We start from the raw sequence: 17,537 nt of genomic DNA on the forward strand, positions 1-17,537 counted from the left end.
GGCCATTATTTGGAAAAATCTCAAATGCAAACCCTATACCATAATGTTATAGCTGCCATGTTTTTGGCCCCTAAGCGAAGCGCTTTGGCCCATGGGTAGAGAGTGCACTCAAAACGCTGGCACGTAGCATTTGGAGGGCTCTAATGTTCTTTTTCCATGTTTTTCCACTGGAATACCTTTCATGCTCACAACCTGCCATTACTGAAGATTACAACTTATATAATCTACCAACTGGGTCTCTACATACTTGGGTCGAGGATAATTGGGTACAAATCCATTATCATACTCTCAAGGCCAAGCACACAGGTTTCCTTCTGTGCTCAGTTCTTATTCATTTTTCTTTTTCAATTTTTCAGCCCTCATAATCCATTTTGGAGAAAGAACACTAAATGAATTTGGGCAAATTAGACTTTATCTCATGTTCCCTTTTTGGAGCTCCACATCAGAAGTACTGCAAGATTGAGCTTAAAATCTTATTCGGTCAAACAAACGCATATATGTAGGAATCAGCCTGTATGTAACACTATATTCATGTACACAGGGAAAAAAATTGGTGTAGGATTTACAAATTTCAATCAGAAATTGCTAGCAAATACTTACAAAAAGAAATGGCAAGTAACACATTGAATTAAATATGAACTTTTGAAGTAGAAACACTGAAATAGTGTTTACATATGTCAGTAATCTTTGTCTTGCAACTTTGAAAAATCATTTTTACATTTTTTTTATATGCTCACTCAGAGTCTGAATTTATTCTTATATATATATATATATATATATGCATGCTTTTTTTTAAAACATTGTACCTCATTTTTATTGTGTAATTTCATTTATGGATTTTTCAATTTATGATTGCTTCAAAAAAATAAAAAAAATAAAAAAAATCACCATAATAATTTCAAACCGTACCAGGAAAGCACCTCCATTAGTGGTGTTCTGTAAAGATTTATTGACCTCTGTCCTAATCATCATGGAACTACCCTGTCAATTGACATTTAAAAATGGTTTGTTAATATCATAATTTTAAACATTTTCTGGAAGACGAGCATGCTGCCTATTGAATACGGAATTAAAAGTGTATTTACAAAGTCCAAATGCTCCATAAAACGTGGAAGCGAAAAGGCATTTTGAACATTTGTCATTTTTTTTTCTATGGCAGAAAGGGAAGACAAAAGAGTGAGATGACCTCATCTGTCACTGCTTTGCCTTTTCGGTGTACTCTGCTAATGGGTGCATAAATGGGAAGTGCTTTGTCCCTAATTATCAGTTCTAAATTTCCCTTTTGTTAGACCTCTCGCCAACCAAACCCTGACCAAGAAATTTCTTCTACCTGAAAAGTAAATTTAATAACCCTGCTGAAAAATAACCCTGCTGAAAAAAATGCTGGTCTCTCAGCCTGGCCATACTAATGTATGCCTTAGGTGAGTATAACTAAAAATAACGACGTTTCTTTATTCGATTTACAATAGGGAAATAAAAGTTTCAGCTAAAAGCCTTCTATTAATCATCAGGTAATCTTATACGGGTCAATGACATGACGAGACATTTTATTTTTGTCCAAAAGCCTTGATAATAATAAAAAACAAAGATATGACTTCCAAAGTATGTAAGGTAGTACAACTAGATCTCTTTTATTGAATCCAAAATGTTTTAAAGGTTTTGAATCCAAAAGGTTTTAAAAGGTTGCTACATATAAATGTATTTTAAAGATTTTGAAGTGTCAAAAGGTCATTCGGTTTAACCGTCCAAAGGCCAATACAGCCATTTCATTTGTGGTTAAAATGTAATAAATGTATATATATTTTTTGTGGCTTGATTTTATAACATCATATATCAACATAGTGCAAAATGATATTAAAATTATGTGTAGAAGTCGTTGCTTTGTTATGAGAAAGAATGTCCAGAAAAATGAATTTCATTGATGTCATTCGGAGTAACCAATATAAAGGGACCATTTTGGATCAAGTCATGCGGTCAATATCATGTGACAGGATGTGTCTGCAAAGGACCACATGGTCGTGAAGCAAAGTAACTAACTCTCTCTTAACTATTTGAAAAATTCATGTTTTCACTTGCTCATACGCATGTCCCGAAACATCAGGTCATTCGGTACAACCACTATAAAACACAGGAAATGTTGTAATATTTTAAAAACTTGTACTAAATATAAAATGTTTGATTGTCCTTATGCTAGCTAGCTAGATATCAGCCTGTTAGCATTGTTTGAAAATATCGGTATAACCAAGTGTCATTTGGTAAAATCGAAATTTTGTTAATTTGGTTCAACCGAATGACTTTTTTGGTTTTGAATGATTTATTACATCTTGTAAAAAATGACAAAAGCAGTGTTAATTGATTATAAAAACCACAATCTCATTGTTAACACTTACAATTAATTTTGAAGTTTTATTATCTCCATTATGTTTTTTTTCCCACTTTTAAAAACCTTATTTGTCAATGACCCATACACATCTATGAGTATTAACAGGTATTCCAATTTAAACAATCAAACAACAACTCAACTCCATCATAAAACAACTACAATACAACCATAGGACCAATAACACATCATGCACACACAAATACAAATACATACAAATAGTGTACCTAGCAGAAAATAAAAAAGCATCTCTTTTGTAACAATTTTTGGTCAATGTCTCAATTACGATGATACTTCACAACCTTCTTAATACTAATGCATTTCAGATGTTCAGTGCTGTGATTTTGATCAATCAGATGGCCATGCAGGTAATGTCTTGTCTGCGGGTGGCCATTTTGTTTTTGCTCACTCTAATTCTTAACACTCTCTATGTTTCCCAAAATACAGTAAAGAACATGGGCAACACCAGATGAGACCATTCGGAAAGTGCCCAAAACCTCTTTAAATCTAGCCCTAGACCACTTAAGCCCGACAAACCAGATTAGGATGGTTTAAGCAGGGGTTTAGTGCTCTCACTAGCCCAATCCTGAATCCTTTCCTATACCTTGTCCCAATACTTATGCTGAAAGACGATCAGTTTAAACTAGTTCAGCAAGCTAGTCTCCCTGCCTGACCACCTGAAAAGAGCCACAAACCATTTTAAAAACGGGTAAGAGACCAGTTTAACCATGCTGAGAAACCAGTAAACCAGTTTAGTTCGGTTTTTATAAGCAGGGAATTCTTCCAAAATATTTTACTGTAGCCTTTGTCACTGACAGTAATAATCTCCTCAGAAAACCAATCTAGCAGTGTGGATACCCTTATCCTACATATTTACGCAGCGCTACTGATTTTAACGAGTAAATTTAACAGGACATCTAATCAAACCAAATCGCTCAAAGAATCTCATTCGTTTTACCACAGTGATGTAGTTGCGCTGTTTCGCCGCTGCTGAAGGGGGCGCTCTGACACTCTGTGTCTACTGTTTACGCGCAGAGCTCGCCGATGCCAGTTACTTCCGCCGGTTGGAAAGCGAACAGACCTCTAAACTTATTTACACTCGCGAATAAACTTTTAAACCGCATTGTACCTCCCTTTCAAACGTTTTTGCTCTCATTTTTTATTTTATGTTGGTGTAGGTTGTCTCTTGGCCATGCTTGTACTCCCAGAGAGTTAAAGGTGCACAGATATTAACATGAGAAGTATTTAAATGAACATGCAGGTAAGAGATACATAACTTAATCAACTGCGTGTGTTTTGGTGTTTATACTGATGTTTTATTTTGATTCATTTTTAAACGAGCTTGTTTTTATGTTTTAAGTATAAAATAAATACGAAAAAGCAACAAAAAACAGTCATAGCATCTGTTTGTCTGCCTATTTGTTTATATTTTTTAGTATTATATAAAATATTTTTGTAGTGAGATCCTATCTGCTTTGTATTTATTAACTTTATTAATATAATCTCATCCAATAATGTTATAATTTCTCATTTGTGGTGATACAGCTGTTAGTATGGCTTTATTTTTTGTTTTGTATAGCCTATAAAATAATTTTGTAGGGAGATCTGCTCTGCATTTATTAACTTGATTGTTAAATTTCTCATTTACAGTGGTAAAGCTGTTATTATGGCTGCTCACCGCAACACTACATCAGAGGATGATTTCCCCACTCTGAAGCCGAGACGCATCCAGAACCAGAATGTGGTCCACAGGCTAGAAAGGCGTCGGATCTGCTCCGGTCCACTTGGAGCTCATTGGTACCGTGTGCGCTGCTTCCACCAGAACCTGTTCCCCAACTTCACAGTGGTGAACGTGGAGAAGCCGCCCTGCTTCCTGCGTAAGTTCTCCCCTGACGGAAGATGCTTTATTGCATTCTCCTCTGATCAGACTTCCTTGGAAATCTACGAGTATCAAGGATGCCAAGCCGCTGAAGATCTTCTCCAGGGTCAGGAGGGAGAAACACTTGCCAATGGGAATGACCAACGCTCCCTCAACATCAGAGGCAGACTCTTCGAACGCTTCTTCTCCCTGCTCCACGTCACCAACGTGGCCTCCAACGGTGAGCACTTGAATAGAGAATGCAGTCTTTTTACCGACGACTGCCGCTATGTGATCGTCGGCTCAGCTGCCTACTTGCCTGAAGAACCTCATCCGCACTTTTTTGAGGTGTACAGAAACAACGAATCCGTGACACCGAACCCTCGCTCACCTCTTGAGGACTACTCACTGCACATCATAGACCTGCACACAGGCCGACTGTGTGATACACGCACCTTTAAGTGTGACAAAATCATTCTGTCACACAATCAAGGACTGTACCTGTACAGAAATATACTGGCGGTGCTTTCTGTGCAGCAACAGACTATACATGTTTTTCAGGTAAGAGTAACTGTGTCTAAGACTTTACTGTACAGCACAAATCACCCAGAACTGTCTTATATGTTGTATTTGTGTCTATTTTTATTCATATTTATGCCAATCATTCCAATATTATTGACAATTGGTTGTCAACTAAATTTATTTTGTCTGGTTATGGTTTTCAGGTGGGCGGCACAGGTTTAAATCAGGCTTTTGTCATTTGCCAGTCCCATTACCCCTTTTTATACTCATTTTTTTTGGTCATTTCTCTACTTTTTATGACAAAAGTATTAAAAATGGCAAAAAAAAATTTTTTTTAAAGAATATTTATTATATAAATTATATTCATAAGTATAAAATATATTGTTGTATTTAATCGTTTTTAGTTTAAATATTTTTATTGAAATAATTCTTTATCAAACTGAATTTTTGTCAGTGAATTTGGCTTTTCCAGGTTTGAATTTGGTTTGTCATTTTGCCAGTCCGATCACCCTATTTATTCACATAATTTCTTGTCATTTCTGTACATTTTAGACAAATAAAAATACCAAAGAAATGCCAATAAAGAGATAAATCTACAATCATCAGCCACTTTATTAGGTACACTTTGCTAGTCCTGGATTGGACCCCCTTTTTGCCTTCAGAACTGCCTTAATTCTTCATGACATAGATTTATAAGGTGCTGGAGACATTCCTCAGAGATTTTGGTCCATATTAGGGGCTTTTGCACCAGAGGAACCTTTTCATAGTTCCTAGAACTATTGACTGAAGTACCCGGATTTTAGCGTGTTTGCACTGCAGGAGCTAGGGACGATTTTAGTTCTAGGAACTCCTTTTGGGGGAACTAAATTAGCTCCTACTTCAGAGTAGGGTCTAAACCAGCACTATAAGAACTATCAGTGACGTAAGTGTATGTTGATTGGTTCAAACGCATGTCAAACACCGGCACCCGGCATTTTAAAAAGCCGTGTAAACATATTTACTTCACAAACATGGGAAAACAGCGATAACGGCATTTACCTGTTGTCTTCAGGGTTGTGTTCTTTTCTCCGCCTCGATGATATGTAATACTGAAAGTTGTCATAGGAGATTTCGTCTCTTAGCCCCACTTCTTGCTCTTTCAGTCGCGTAAATTATGCTTTCCATCTCCGTTATCATGAAACCTACGACACACAACAAACAGCTCTGATCACAACATCCTCCATGCACCGGTTTTTAGTGTTTGTAAATGCTGTGCTTAAAGACGCCGCTGTTGGCCGCTTTACAGGTCCTATTCCCGGTGCGAATGCAACCAGGAACATGGCCCAGGGGAGAAATTAGTTCTTGGGGAACTATCCTAGTGGCTAGTTCCTATAATTGAGTTCCTATAACTATTCGGTGTAAAAGCCCCAATTGACATGATAGCCTCACACAGCTGCGGCAGATTTGTCGGCTGCACATCCATGATGCAAATCTCCCGTTCCACCACATCCCGAAGGTGCTCTATTGGATTGAGATCTGAAGACTGTGGAGGCCATTTGAGTATAGTGAACTCAATGTCATGTTCAAGAAACCAGTTTGAGATGATTTGAGCTTTGTGACATGGCACATTATCCTGCTGGAACTGGAAGTAGCCATCAGAAAATGGGTACACTGTGGTCATAAAGGGATGGTCAGCAACACTACTCAGGTAGGCTGTGGTGTTTAAATGATGCTCAATTGGTACTAAGGGAGGCAAAGTGTGCCAAGAAAATAGCCCCACACCATTAAACCACCACCACCAGCCTAAACTGTAGATACAAGGCAGGATGGATCCATGCTTTTATGTTGTTTACGCCAAATTCTGACCATTCCATCTGAATATCGCAGCAAAAAATGGAGACTCATCAGACCAGGCAATGACTTTCTGTAATTGTAGCCTCAATTTCCTATTCTTACCTGACAGGAGTGGCACCGGTGTGCCTTCTGCTGCTGTAATCCATCTGCTTCAAGGTTCGTCATGTTGTGTGTACGTTATGTGTAACGAGTAGTTATTTGAGTGACTGTTGCCTTTCTATCAGCTCAAACCAGTCTGGCCGTTCTCCTCTGACCTCTGGCATTAACAAGACATTTTGGCCCACAGAACCGCCGCTCACTGGCTATTTTCTTTGTTTCTGACCATTCTCCATACACCCTAGAGATGGTTGTGCGTGAAAATCCCGGTAGATCAGCAGTTTCTGAAATACTCAGACCAGCCCATCTGGCACCAACAACCATGCCATGTTCAAAGTCACTTAAACCACATTTGTTCCCCATTCTGATGCTCAATTTAAACTTCAGCAGATCGCCTTGTCCATGTGTCTACTTGCCTAAATGCATTGAGTTTCTGCCATTTACATTAATGAGCAGTTGATCAGTTGTACCTAATAAATTGGCCGGTGAGTGTATGGGTGTTTCTCAAATGGAAGGCTATGCCCTATTAAGGCTGCATATCTCGAAGAAAAGAAGCCCTAGAAAGCCATCTCAATTTAAAGGATCCTTGGAAGGCAGCCTTCGTTTCACGTTTCAGCCCCATCAAAATTTATTTTTGTTCCTTCCTCCTGCCCAGGTGACACCAGAAGGAACCTTCCTTGACGTGCGCACCATCGGCCGTTTTTGTTACGAGGATGACCTGCTGACGCTGTCTGCGGTTTACCCCGAGGCCCAGGCTGAAGGCCAGCCCGGTTTCTCCCGCCTGTATAAAGAGAAAACCATCAACTCCTTGAAGCACCGTCTGCTGGTGTACCTGTGGAGGAGGGCAGAGCAGGATGGCAGCGCTACAGCCAAACGGCGGTTCTTTCAATTCTTCGATCAGCTCAGGCAGCTGCGCATGTGGAAGATGCAGCTCCTGGACGAACATCACCTGTTCATCAAGTACACTAGCGAAGATGTGGTCACGCTGAGGGTCACCGACCCCTCGCAGGTGAAAAAAAAAAACACACACATGCACTGGAGTAATCGGAGACTGAATCAGATACGCCCTTGCTGGCGTCATCCCTTAATCTTAGGTAGTGTAAGATATAATGTTTGTTATGGTTTTGTTGTGAATCTCTATACAGGTGGGATTTGTGTTAAGTCATTTTTGTTGGATTGGTTGTGCTTTCAAAAGTAAACTATCATTGTGTAAACTACCATCTCAATTCTCCTCTCCTCTTGATTTTTAGCCCTCTTTCTTCGTGGTTTACAATATGCTAACCACAGAGGTTATTGCGGTCTTTGAGAACACTTCTGACAAACTTCTGGAGCTTTTTGAAAACTTCTGCGACCTCTTCCGTAACGCCACACTCCACAGCGAGGCCGTGCAGTTCCCCTGCTCTGCTTCCAGCAACAACTTTGCCCGTCAGGTACAACGCAGGTGAGATAAAAAAAAATCAAGAGAATCAAGCATGGCAATTCATAAGCCACAAATTGATGCTCAAGCCAGAGGAGGCCTGCCTCACTTTCTCACAAAAGACCCTCACAATGACTCCGTATAAAATTTGCTGCTCTACATATTGGGTGAGAACTCGCTCGTGCTGACATCTTTTGATGTTAAAAACTCTAATTATGTCTCTAAAATGCAGGCTGGTAAAAAAAAAAAAAGTGAGGCTCACCTAAAGTGAGGCAGACAGACTTTCGTTTGTACACTATGTTGTGGGGTTAGTAAGATTTCTGTGGGTTTTTGTTTTTGAAAGAAGTCTCTTATGCTTACCAAGGCCGCGTTTATTTGATCAGAAATACATTAATATTGTGCAGTATTATTACAATTTAAAATAACCATTTTGTATTAAAATATATTTTAAAATGTAATGTATTCAAGTGATAGCAAAGCTGAATTTTCAGCAGCCATTACACCAGTCTTCAGTGTCACATGATCCTTCAGAAATCATTATATGATGTTGATTTGGTGCTCAAAAAACCTTTATTATTATTGATGATGGAATCAGTTGTGCTGCTTAATTGTTTTGTGGAAACTGTGATGCATTGTTTTTTTTTTTGATAAATAGAAAGTTCAAAAGAACAGCATTTATTTGAAATAGCAATTTTGATCAACATAATGCATCCTTGCTGAAAGAATAGCAATTATTAAAAAAAAAAAAAAAAAAAACAACCCCCACAGTAGTGTACATAGTGTCCAAATCATAAAATATTTTTTTTCCCTTAAAGTCCCCCTGTAGTCAATAATTATATCCCTTAAAACTCATCTTTAATCACCAAAATTACATATTTAAATGTTTTTTTCCTTGAAAAAAAATTTCTTCATGCCTTAAAATAAAACAAGCTTGAATGTAACTCTAGACCCTTGCCTCATTTAGTATGCACGGTTCTATGCATATGCAAATTAGCCCCGCCTCCACTCACTCACACCAGCTCAGAGATCCACTGACTCTTTGACGAGGTTACAAGGTAGTTTGTGACGTCAGAAATACCAGTGATTTCAAACCGCATTTTTGAGACTGAAGTTTTAAGGAGAAAATACTCAGCAATGGTATTGACTTATGAATTTGCACATGGTTTGTCATAAAGCATATTAGAAAATCCACATAGACATATAGGCAACATTAAAAACTTGATTTTCACCACAGGGGGACTGTAAATTATTGCTGACAAAAGTATTTATGAGACTAAATATAATTTGTCAGTCTAATTTTCCCTTTTAAAGTTTGATAGGTGACAAGATCTCTCTTCCATCCAAGGTTTTGTCCTAAGCAGCTGTTTCTTGGTTTCTATTTCTTTGCCATCATGTTTGGTAGCACCGCCCACACCGAAGGGGTTTTTCTGTTTAATTAGTGTGTCACTTGGCCTGCACAGTACACATTATTTGTGGACCGTTTTGTTTGTGCCTAGGTTCAAAGACACTATCGTGAATGCCAAATACGGAGGGCACACAGAGGCGGTCAGGAGGCTTCTTGGTCAGCTGCCCATCAGTGCTCAGTCCTACAGCAGCAGCCCGTATCTGGATCTTTCCCTCTTCAGCTACGATGACAAGTGGGTGTCTGTCATGGAACGGCCGAAGACCTGTGGCGATCATCCCATACGGTACCTTTAAGCTTAAGAGTCCCATCTGTTAAGCAGTTCGGACTTTTTATTGAAATATTATTAACCATTTTGTGGTTACTTTTTACTTTTAAAGCATTCCTGAATATAGAGTTTTTTAAAATCCTTAAATGTTGACATACACACAGTCTAAAGATTGTTGTCAAAGTCAGTGAATTGCAGAAGAGGCCAGAATGTACGCCCACTTTTCCAGTATAGTGAAAAACGAGGCCCAGCGTGAGGTCTGCATCAACTTCCTTGTTAAATCTTGAAACACTGAAGTGTAATTTCATGCCGTGACAGGCGATATTTAAAACACTTCCTGAGAGCTCTCAAAAATTTCCCTGACAAATGTTACCATAATTTTCTGATGTACCAAACGACAGTTCGCTTATGCTGTAAAATACACCAGAGTCTTGCTGTCGCCTTGCCATCATAATAAACTGGCACTGCTTTTTTTTTCCTCCTGCAGGTTCTACGCGAGGGACTCGGGATTGCTGAAATTTAAGATCCAGGCAGGCCTGCTGGGCAGACCCATTAACCACGCGGTCAGGAGACTCGTCGCGTTCACCTTCCATCCCTTCGAGCCCTTCGCCATCTCTGTGCAGCGCACCAATGCCGAATACGTTGTCAACTTTCACATGCGCCACGGATGCGTATGATATTGCATGTGTGAGTACAGACGTGTGATTGGAGAGACTCATGGAATCGGAGACGTGTCTTTTTATACATCTTTTTTTATATTAAAGTTTTATTTATTACAAATGTAATGTCTTTTTATGCATTTACACTAATGATTTTTATATATTTTGATTTTTTTTTTCTTTTTTTTTACTAATTTGCAATGTGCAAAATAAAACTTGTAATATTTATATTACAGTGTTGTTCGATCCACTGTCCTGTCTTTTCTCGCTGAAAGTGAAAGGTTGTTGTCAAAACAGATGTTTGAACATTAAGATATTCAGTTCACATTCATCTACTGGCTTTTAAATAGCAGAGAAAGTATAGAATATGCTAATGCCCCCTTTTAGCAGTTTTCCCCCTCAAAAGCCTAATGAAATAGTTCAGCTTCCATTACCTAGTCAGCTCCCACATAGTCGACCAGCATTAACCAAAAAACGGAGGTGGGTTCGAAGCACGCAACACCACACCAACACTAATGCCACAATAATAACAACAAAAACTAATTCTGAAATTGATTCATTATAGCCAGTTTACTAAGTGAGAAGCTTCCCTGTGGGAATACGATTGTTCAGTTGATAGAGCAGAGGTTGAAGAAAATGCATCTGTTTTAACAAGCACTTCAGCGTTGATTGAAGGACAATTTTCAATACGGGAGATTGCGACGGCTTTAAAACGGCTGTTTTGTGAACTTCCATACAGAGGGAAAAGATTTTCCCCCCCTTCATAATGAAGAAAAAATACAATTAGAACTAATAAATCGAACGCGTAAATCCCAGACGACTCATGTTTGGAGTCGCCTGTCTCTGTGGGAAAGGAGTATGTCAAATCTCCCCCCACCAGTCTAAAAGCTTTCTTTTCTTGAAGTTCCCCAGAGTGCCATTTTTTTTTGAGTGGACCCCTAAGTGCAACTACTGTAAGTGTAATCATTCTCTCAAGGCTTTATGAATACGAATCCCTGATATCCCGCTAGTTACTGACAGAAATTTCCCGTCCGGCAAGATGACCGCGTTCTTGTAGGTGCTCCAGGCACGGTTGTGCGCGAGGCCCCTGAACGCAGGAATGAATGCTTTTAGCCGCGGACTGGATTGAAAAGTGTGATCCTAGGGTTCGGCGTGGGCGGGAGTGGGAGGGTGTCGACTGTGCTTCGTAGGGCTTCTCTCTCATTTAATTCATCTGTAATGGTGCTGCCGCGGTACGGAACAAAAAAATCTTACCGGGGTTATAATTTCCCTGCGCAATCAGTTCAGTTTTGCACTGCATGGAGAAAAAAAGGGCGGGGGAGGGGCGAGAGAAAGAGAGGGAAAAAAAAGGTGAAACGCACGGAACACTTGATTGAGGAGAAAATTAAGTGAAACGCTGTGAATTGTGATTGCATTATTCAACGTTTTCCATCGCATTCTTCCTTCTTTTGTGTTCCTATTATGCGTCACGTTGACCTGTCCCCATCGCAAATGATCCACATTGCTCCGGGTATGAGAGAATTAATTAGATAAAGAGAGAGAAGAACTAAAACATTTACCACAACAAAATTGGTTGCCGACAGAGATGTTATGCCATGCTCTTTCAGTCCGACCTCGTCGCGAGCTTTAATAGCTGTCATTGTTGTGGCTGTTAGAAAGAGACAGTGTGTCTTTCATTGCAGTCTTTATCACTCTGGTTTAAAAGGTGTTACTGAACCCGAACCATCCATCATGGGCGTGCTTTGTAAAACATGGGATATCTGTGTGTTGTCAATTGAAAACCTGTGCTTTCTCTCCAACCTATAGTGACTTATTAGAAGGAACATTTAGTGGCTTGACATTTCAACTTGCTTCATGGGATTTTATAGCGGCATTTGCCTCATGTAAAGTTGCAGAGCTCATTGCATAGGTCACTTGTCTACCTCCCTAGGTGTTATTCTCCTCTAACTTGTCACAAAGCCTTTTATGATATGCTATTACAATCCCTTCTAGTCTAATTTGGAGTTAGTTGCAGTATTTTGCAGTCTAGAGCTTAAAATGACAGTGTATGTCTGGCTGGTTCTTACTTCTGAATGACTTGTATAAGAACTGCAGATTTCAAGTCTAGTTCTGCCAAGACTAAGATTTCTTTTCATCGAAACGTACTGATAGTCTGGGTAATGGCATAACGGTGGTTAGAAATTCAGTTCAGCCTAATTTTAGTATGTTTGTACTTTGTAACAATATAAATGTTGACAAATCAACTAAGCCGAAAGTTAGTGCACACATAAAATTCTCCAATAGAGAAGTTGTCTCAAGGGCTACTTCTCAATGTCTGTAGTCAAAAGTCCATTTACAGTTTTGTATAAAAATATATTTAATATTTTTATATAAATACAATATTTTATATATATATGACTTGCTTTTTAAGATGTTTAATTTGTAATTATATAAATTAAAACAGCTGTTGGTTTTTTTTTTTTTTTTTAGTCTTAATTTGACTTAAGTCAAAACTATTTAAATTAATTTTATAGATTTTTTTAAGGCAATTGTAACTAATTATATAAATTAAAACTGCTGTTGGATTTTTTTTTGAGTCTTAATTTATGCCTTTACTTAAGTCAAAACTATTTAAATTAATTTTATAGATTAATCATACAAATTAAAATAACAGTTTGGTAAACAAGTGAACACAACACTGGCATACATTCAGGCAAGACTCAAGTACATAAGAAAGGTGTTTTTATGTTTTTTTTTTTAAACTTATCACGACTGTGGTGTTTTTCATAAATGTCAGGTTGTGGAAAGGTGTCAGGTCTTTTTAATGGATTTGATTAATTACAGTAGCTGTTGGCCATTGATTTGATTTTGTACGTTTTACATTTTTGTTGTCCAATTAATTTTGCTTTTCATAACTATTATTTACATTTTGCTCAAAACCGTTGTTAAATGGCAGGTTCCAGTGTGACAACTTACCCCATACAGTGTGACAACATGCCCTGATTCTTTTTCTTGGTCAATACTGATAGATGTTTAATGGTGTTTTTTGGTATGTGTCCATTTAAAAATCCACTTAGCTTCGGTCTCTCCTAATTTTTAATATGCATCTTTAATCAGTTCTACATGCATTTTATGATTGCCTTTGTGTCTTGAATTTGCCTGTGCCTTTAGCCCTTTAAACGACACAGGTGGCAAGTGTTTGATGGCCCTGTAACACTTTTCCACTTTTTATAACTACAGACTCTTCAAACTTGTAATCAGGCACTTATTTTGCGTTAATTAGGTCTGCTCAAATGGCAGCAACCTAGCATGCGGAGAGGTCGCGGGTCACCTGAAAAACTTCATCTGGGTTTATTCTGCCTCCTAATTAGGTGTCCAGCTGCTTGCCAGTCGGCCAGCTTGGAGATCACGTCCAATCAGGCGGCCAAGTAAATCCAGGGCCACTGAGCTGGGCTAACGTGTGATATCCTGCCTCTGTCGGTGACATGGCTGACTGGGGTTAACCTGTGAAGAGGCAGCAGGTGCTGTGGGATTAAGTGTCCGCCCTGCCTCTGGTTACACAAGCTAATTGAACACATTCTGACGACCTCTGGACACCTGGGGAAAGCCTCTGGACATGAGAGTGGGAGGGATCTAGCTTCAACCATGTGTGGTTTGAGAAAAAAGTATACTGACCCCTATTGTAAAAAAAAAAAAAAAAAAGAAAGGAGAAAATACAATGCATTTTGCTTTTGAGCTAACACAAAACTATAAAACCATACATTCTATTCACTACACAGAACCATTTAAAAATAAGTTAGACAGATTTTAGCTTTTGAGCCTTTAATCTCCCCAGGAAGAGCAGAACCAAATTGGTAACGCACCTCATTTGTGTCATAGTGTTGTTTTGTGAGTTTGTAGTCCACATTGAACAACCTAACAAATCATCAAAATTACTTCGTTCTTTTAAATGAATCATTTAAAAGACTCAATTTACTTATTTTAATTTTAAGTCTGATGACGAAACCTTGATGAACAAAACTACTCTAGCTCTTTAAAATGGGCATAGACGTTTTGAGTCTTTTCTTCCCTATTGTGACGTATATCTATGGAAACTTGTTTCCGCCACTGAATAAAAAATAAAAAGTTAATTGCGACATTTTATCTCACAATTGACTTTTATTCTCGCAATTTCAATTTTACATCTCGCAATTCTGACATTTTTTTCTAAGAATTGAGTGATGTAAACTCGCAGTTGCATGTTAAAAGGTCAATATTGCAAGATGTAAAAAAAGTAGGGCATGACTTGATGTTCTGTCCAATTGAATTGGTTGTGGTTTGCTGTTGCAGTGATCTCATGTGAGTGACAGGTTGTCCTACCCTCGTGCCAGTAAACACATCATCAGAGAAGAGATATCACTGTAAGCGGGAGGGGAAGTTATTTTGATTAAATGGTTAGTTCACCTAAAAATGAAAATTCTGTCATTATTACTCACCCTCATGTCGTTCCACACCAGTAAGACCTTCATTCATCTTCAGAACAGATTAAGATATTTTTGATAAAATCCGATGGCTCAATGAGGGCTCCATTGCCAGCAAGATCATTTCCTTTTTCAATGCCCAGAAAGGTACTAAAAACATATTTAAAACAGTTAATGTGACTACAGTGGTTCAACCATAATATTATAAAGTGACGAGAATACTTTTTGCGCGGCAAAAAAAAACAAAAAAACAACTTTATTCAACAATATCTAGTGATGGCCGATTTCAAAACGCTGCATCATGAAGCTTCGAAGCTTTACGAATCTTTTGTTTCGAATCAGTGGTTCGGAGCGTGTATCAAACTGCCAAAGTCACGTGAACTATTAAAATGTCAAAACACTTATGACATAACGAAGCCTCGTTTACTGAAATCACATGATTTTGGCGCTCTGAACCACTGATTCGAAACAAAAGATTCGTAAAGCTTCGAAGCTTTATAATAACTACTGTCATTTGGAAGAGATGCGTTTCATTGGCAACGCTATCAACGCCGAAATATATCTGCAGCAGTCAGGTGGTACAAGAGCTCTTTAAGTTGTTTACGTTTATTATTACTGTAATGTTATGTGCTTTGATACATGAGGTAGTTTAACACTGTCTTGCTTTGCAAACTCTGCTGTGTGTGTTCATGTGTTTTGAAGGAGGCGTGGCTTTTGAAGGGAGGGTGGGATATTATGCTTTCAAAGCTAGCTTGCTATTGCTAGCTGCTCCGAAAATTGCCTACCCTACCTTTAAATCAGTTTGCCGAAACTTTCACTGAATAAAATTGAACGGAACTAACCCTTTCAGCAATAGTTCATGAAATTTATTAGCTACTGACTGATACTGACTGCTACTGAAATGCATAGCCTATATATATATATATGCTATAAAAGATGTTAAATGCTAAAAAGAATAGTTTCCCATTAATACACGGGCCTCAAATGTATAGATGTGTGTATCACTTAATAAAAATGGATAGGCCTTTCAGATTATCAGTGTTATATCAATTATATGAAGAGATGCTTGCATGTTTGGTAATGGCTGTCTGTATCTGTTAATAAAGAATGTTGCAGATCTGTTTGCTTCAAACTGGGTAAAAGGTTTCAAATAAGGTCAATGTTTGAATTAACGGTGAGTGGGCAGTACAAATAGCAACAAATTCATGTGTCAGTCAGTTGGTTTGGTAAAACATTAACCTGAGGTTAATTATGAGAGGTCATGGACCATATGTTAGTGTTTGCAGTATGCATTTTGTGTTATCAGTCTTTATGATAAGGCCAAAATGCATACATTTCCTACCACATGCTATGTGAAGACAAGCCTGTGCTGCTGGCCTGACCCTGGTTACTATGGTTACGATGTGTACTTTGTTGTGGCCGCTAGCAGCTGTGTCCCAATTCAGAGGCTGCAGACTTTGAAGGAAGCGGACTTCAAAGGCCACACTTTTGAAGTCTGAGAAGTTCGTACTGAGCATTGTTGACTCTTTCACCGCCAGCATTTAAAAAAAAAAAAAAAAAAAAAAAAAAAGTTGCCAGCCACCGCCAGCATTTTTGATCATTTTCACAAAAAAAGGTTTTATGGCCCCAAGAATATTTTGTTGTATCAATATCTGAACATGCAATATATAAAAAGGAAGAACAGAGCCTCTGCTTTTAAACAAACAAAAAACATTTTATTCTAGCTTCTTGCATTAATTTTTTATCAACACTTGAATGGTAGGTTTCAATAAAAAAAAGCAACATTTTGAACAAAAAGCTGCAAAAATTGTGTTTTTTTCAAAGACTACAACGTGCTTTTATCGCTTGTTTCTACTTGTTTTGCCTGTGTTTTGATCCGGAGATTCTGTACTCTTTCAGAAGTTGCATAACAGCTCCCCTAACGTATAAAGGTGCGTTCACACTGCACTTTTTTTTGTCCAATTGACTTCCATTCATATGCATACGAATGCGTCAGACCAAAACGCAAGCTCGTATGAAAAGTTTCGCACTTCGCTGCTTTCCAAAGTTCAAGTTTGGTGAACTCTAACCTGCGAATTCGGATCACGTGAAGATGTGCGACCAGTAGAGATCGATTCGTTACTCTCTGCTGAATTAAAGCTTATACTTTTGCAGTAAAGTCGAGTAGGTTGTATATTTTTACATTTTGAATGTATAGAGGGTATGCACGTGACGTCACCGTCGACCGTTACGACTGCGGTTACGCCCACTGAGTGGCAGCATTGGTTTTCAGCGTGAAAAAACACAAAACACATCCAAAACGGGAAAGAGCTTTGCGACTGACTGTACAAATAGCTTTGACACAAAATCTGAGGTATATTTTTACAGACTGCTGAAAGCTACAGAAAAAAAGAAGCAAATAGGTCGCTGCAATTCACAGAAACAGCTGGACTCCAGGCAAAGAAACATGTTTTGCAGTTATCATTTTGTGTCAAAATGTTTGATTTTGGTGTAAAATCATGCCTATATATTGTATTGTTATATATTGTGTTGAAAACGCATCAATTTAATATTTACCATCTTATATTCTGCATAATTGTGTGTTTTTAAATAAACACTACAAAAGTTTTAGGGCTGGACGATATGATGAAATATATATAATTGATCGCTCCGATTTATACCTA

The 17,537-nt window shown here is 38.3% G+C and overlaps 1 protein-coding gene across 5 annotated transcripts; it reads left to right on the top strand.

Annotated features, from left to right (window-relative positions):
• Positions 1–1,965: 1,965 nt before the first annotated feature.
• det1 (DET1 partner of COP1 E3 ubiquitin ligase) lies at positions 1,966–10,681 on the top strand. 5 transcript variants are annotated; one of them, XM_051884646.1, is made up of 7 exons: positions 1,966–2,028; positions 3,559–3,641; positions 4,031–4,799; positions 7,345–7,698; positions 7,940–8,130; positions 9,603–9,794; positions 10,264–10,681. In XM_051884646.1, the coding sequence occupies exons 3-7, from the start codon at positions 4,047–4,049 to the stop codon at positions 10,451–10,453; spliced, it is 1,680 nt and encodes a 559-aa protein (XP_051740606.1). In that variant the 5' UTR covers positions 1,966–2,028; positions 3,559–3,641; positions 4,031–4,046; the 3' UTR covers positions 10,454–10,681. The 5 variants fall into 5 exon arrangements, with proteins under 5 accessions (XP_051740606.1, XP_051740604.1, XP_051740608.1 ...); XM_051884647.1 differs by lacking the exon at positions 1,966–2,028 and adding an exon at positions 2,824–3,089; XM_051884644.1 differs by lacking the exon at positions 3,559–3,641 and having other exon boundaries at positions 2,002–2,028.
• Positions 10,682–17,537: the final 6,856 nt, after the last annotated feature.

This window comes from Ctenopharyngodon idella, chromosome 24 (assembly GCF_019924925.1).
Source record: "Ctenopharyngodon idella isolate HZGC_01 chromosome 24, HZGC01, whole genome shotgun sequence".
NCBI classification, from domain to species: domain Eukaryota; kingdom Metazoa; phylum Chordata; class Actinopteri; order Cypriniformes; family Xenocyprididae; genus Ctenopharyngodon; species Ctenopharyngodon idella.

What these genes read in the sequence shown, in the direction of transcription:
- det1 (XM_051884646.1), top strand. Translation starts at nt 4,047, where the DNA reads ATGGCTGCTCACCGCAACACTACATCAGAGGATGATTTCCCCACTCTG. An exon ending in AGACTATACATGTTTTTCAG is followed by an intron (nt 4,800 to 7,344) that starts GTAAGAGTAACT and finishes CCTCCTGCCCAG; the next exon opens with GTGACACCAGAAGGAACCTT. An exon ending in GCCCGTCAGGTACAACGCAG is followed by an intron (nt 8,131 to 9,602) that starts GTGAGATAAAAA and finishes GTTTGTGCCTAG; the next exon opens with GTTCAAAGACACTATCGTGA.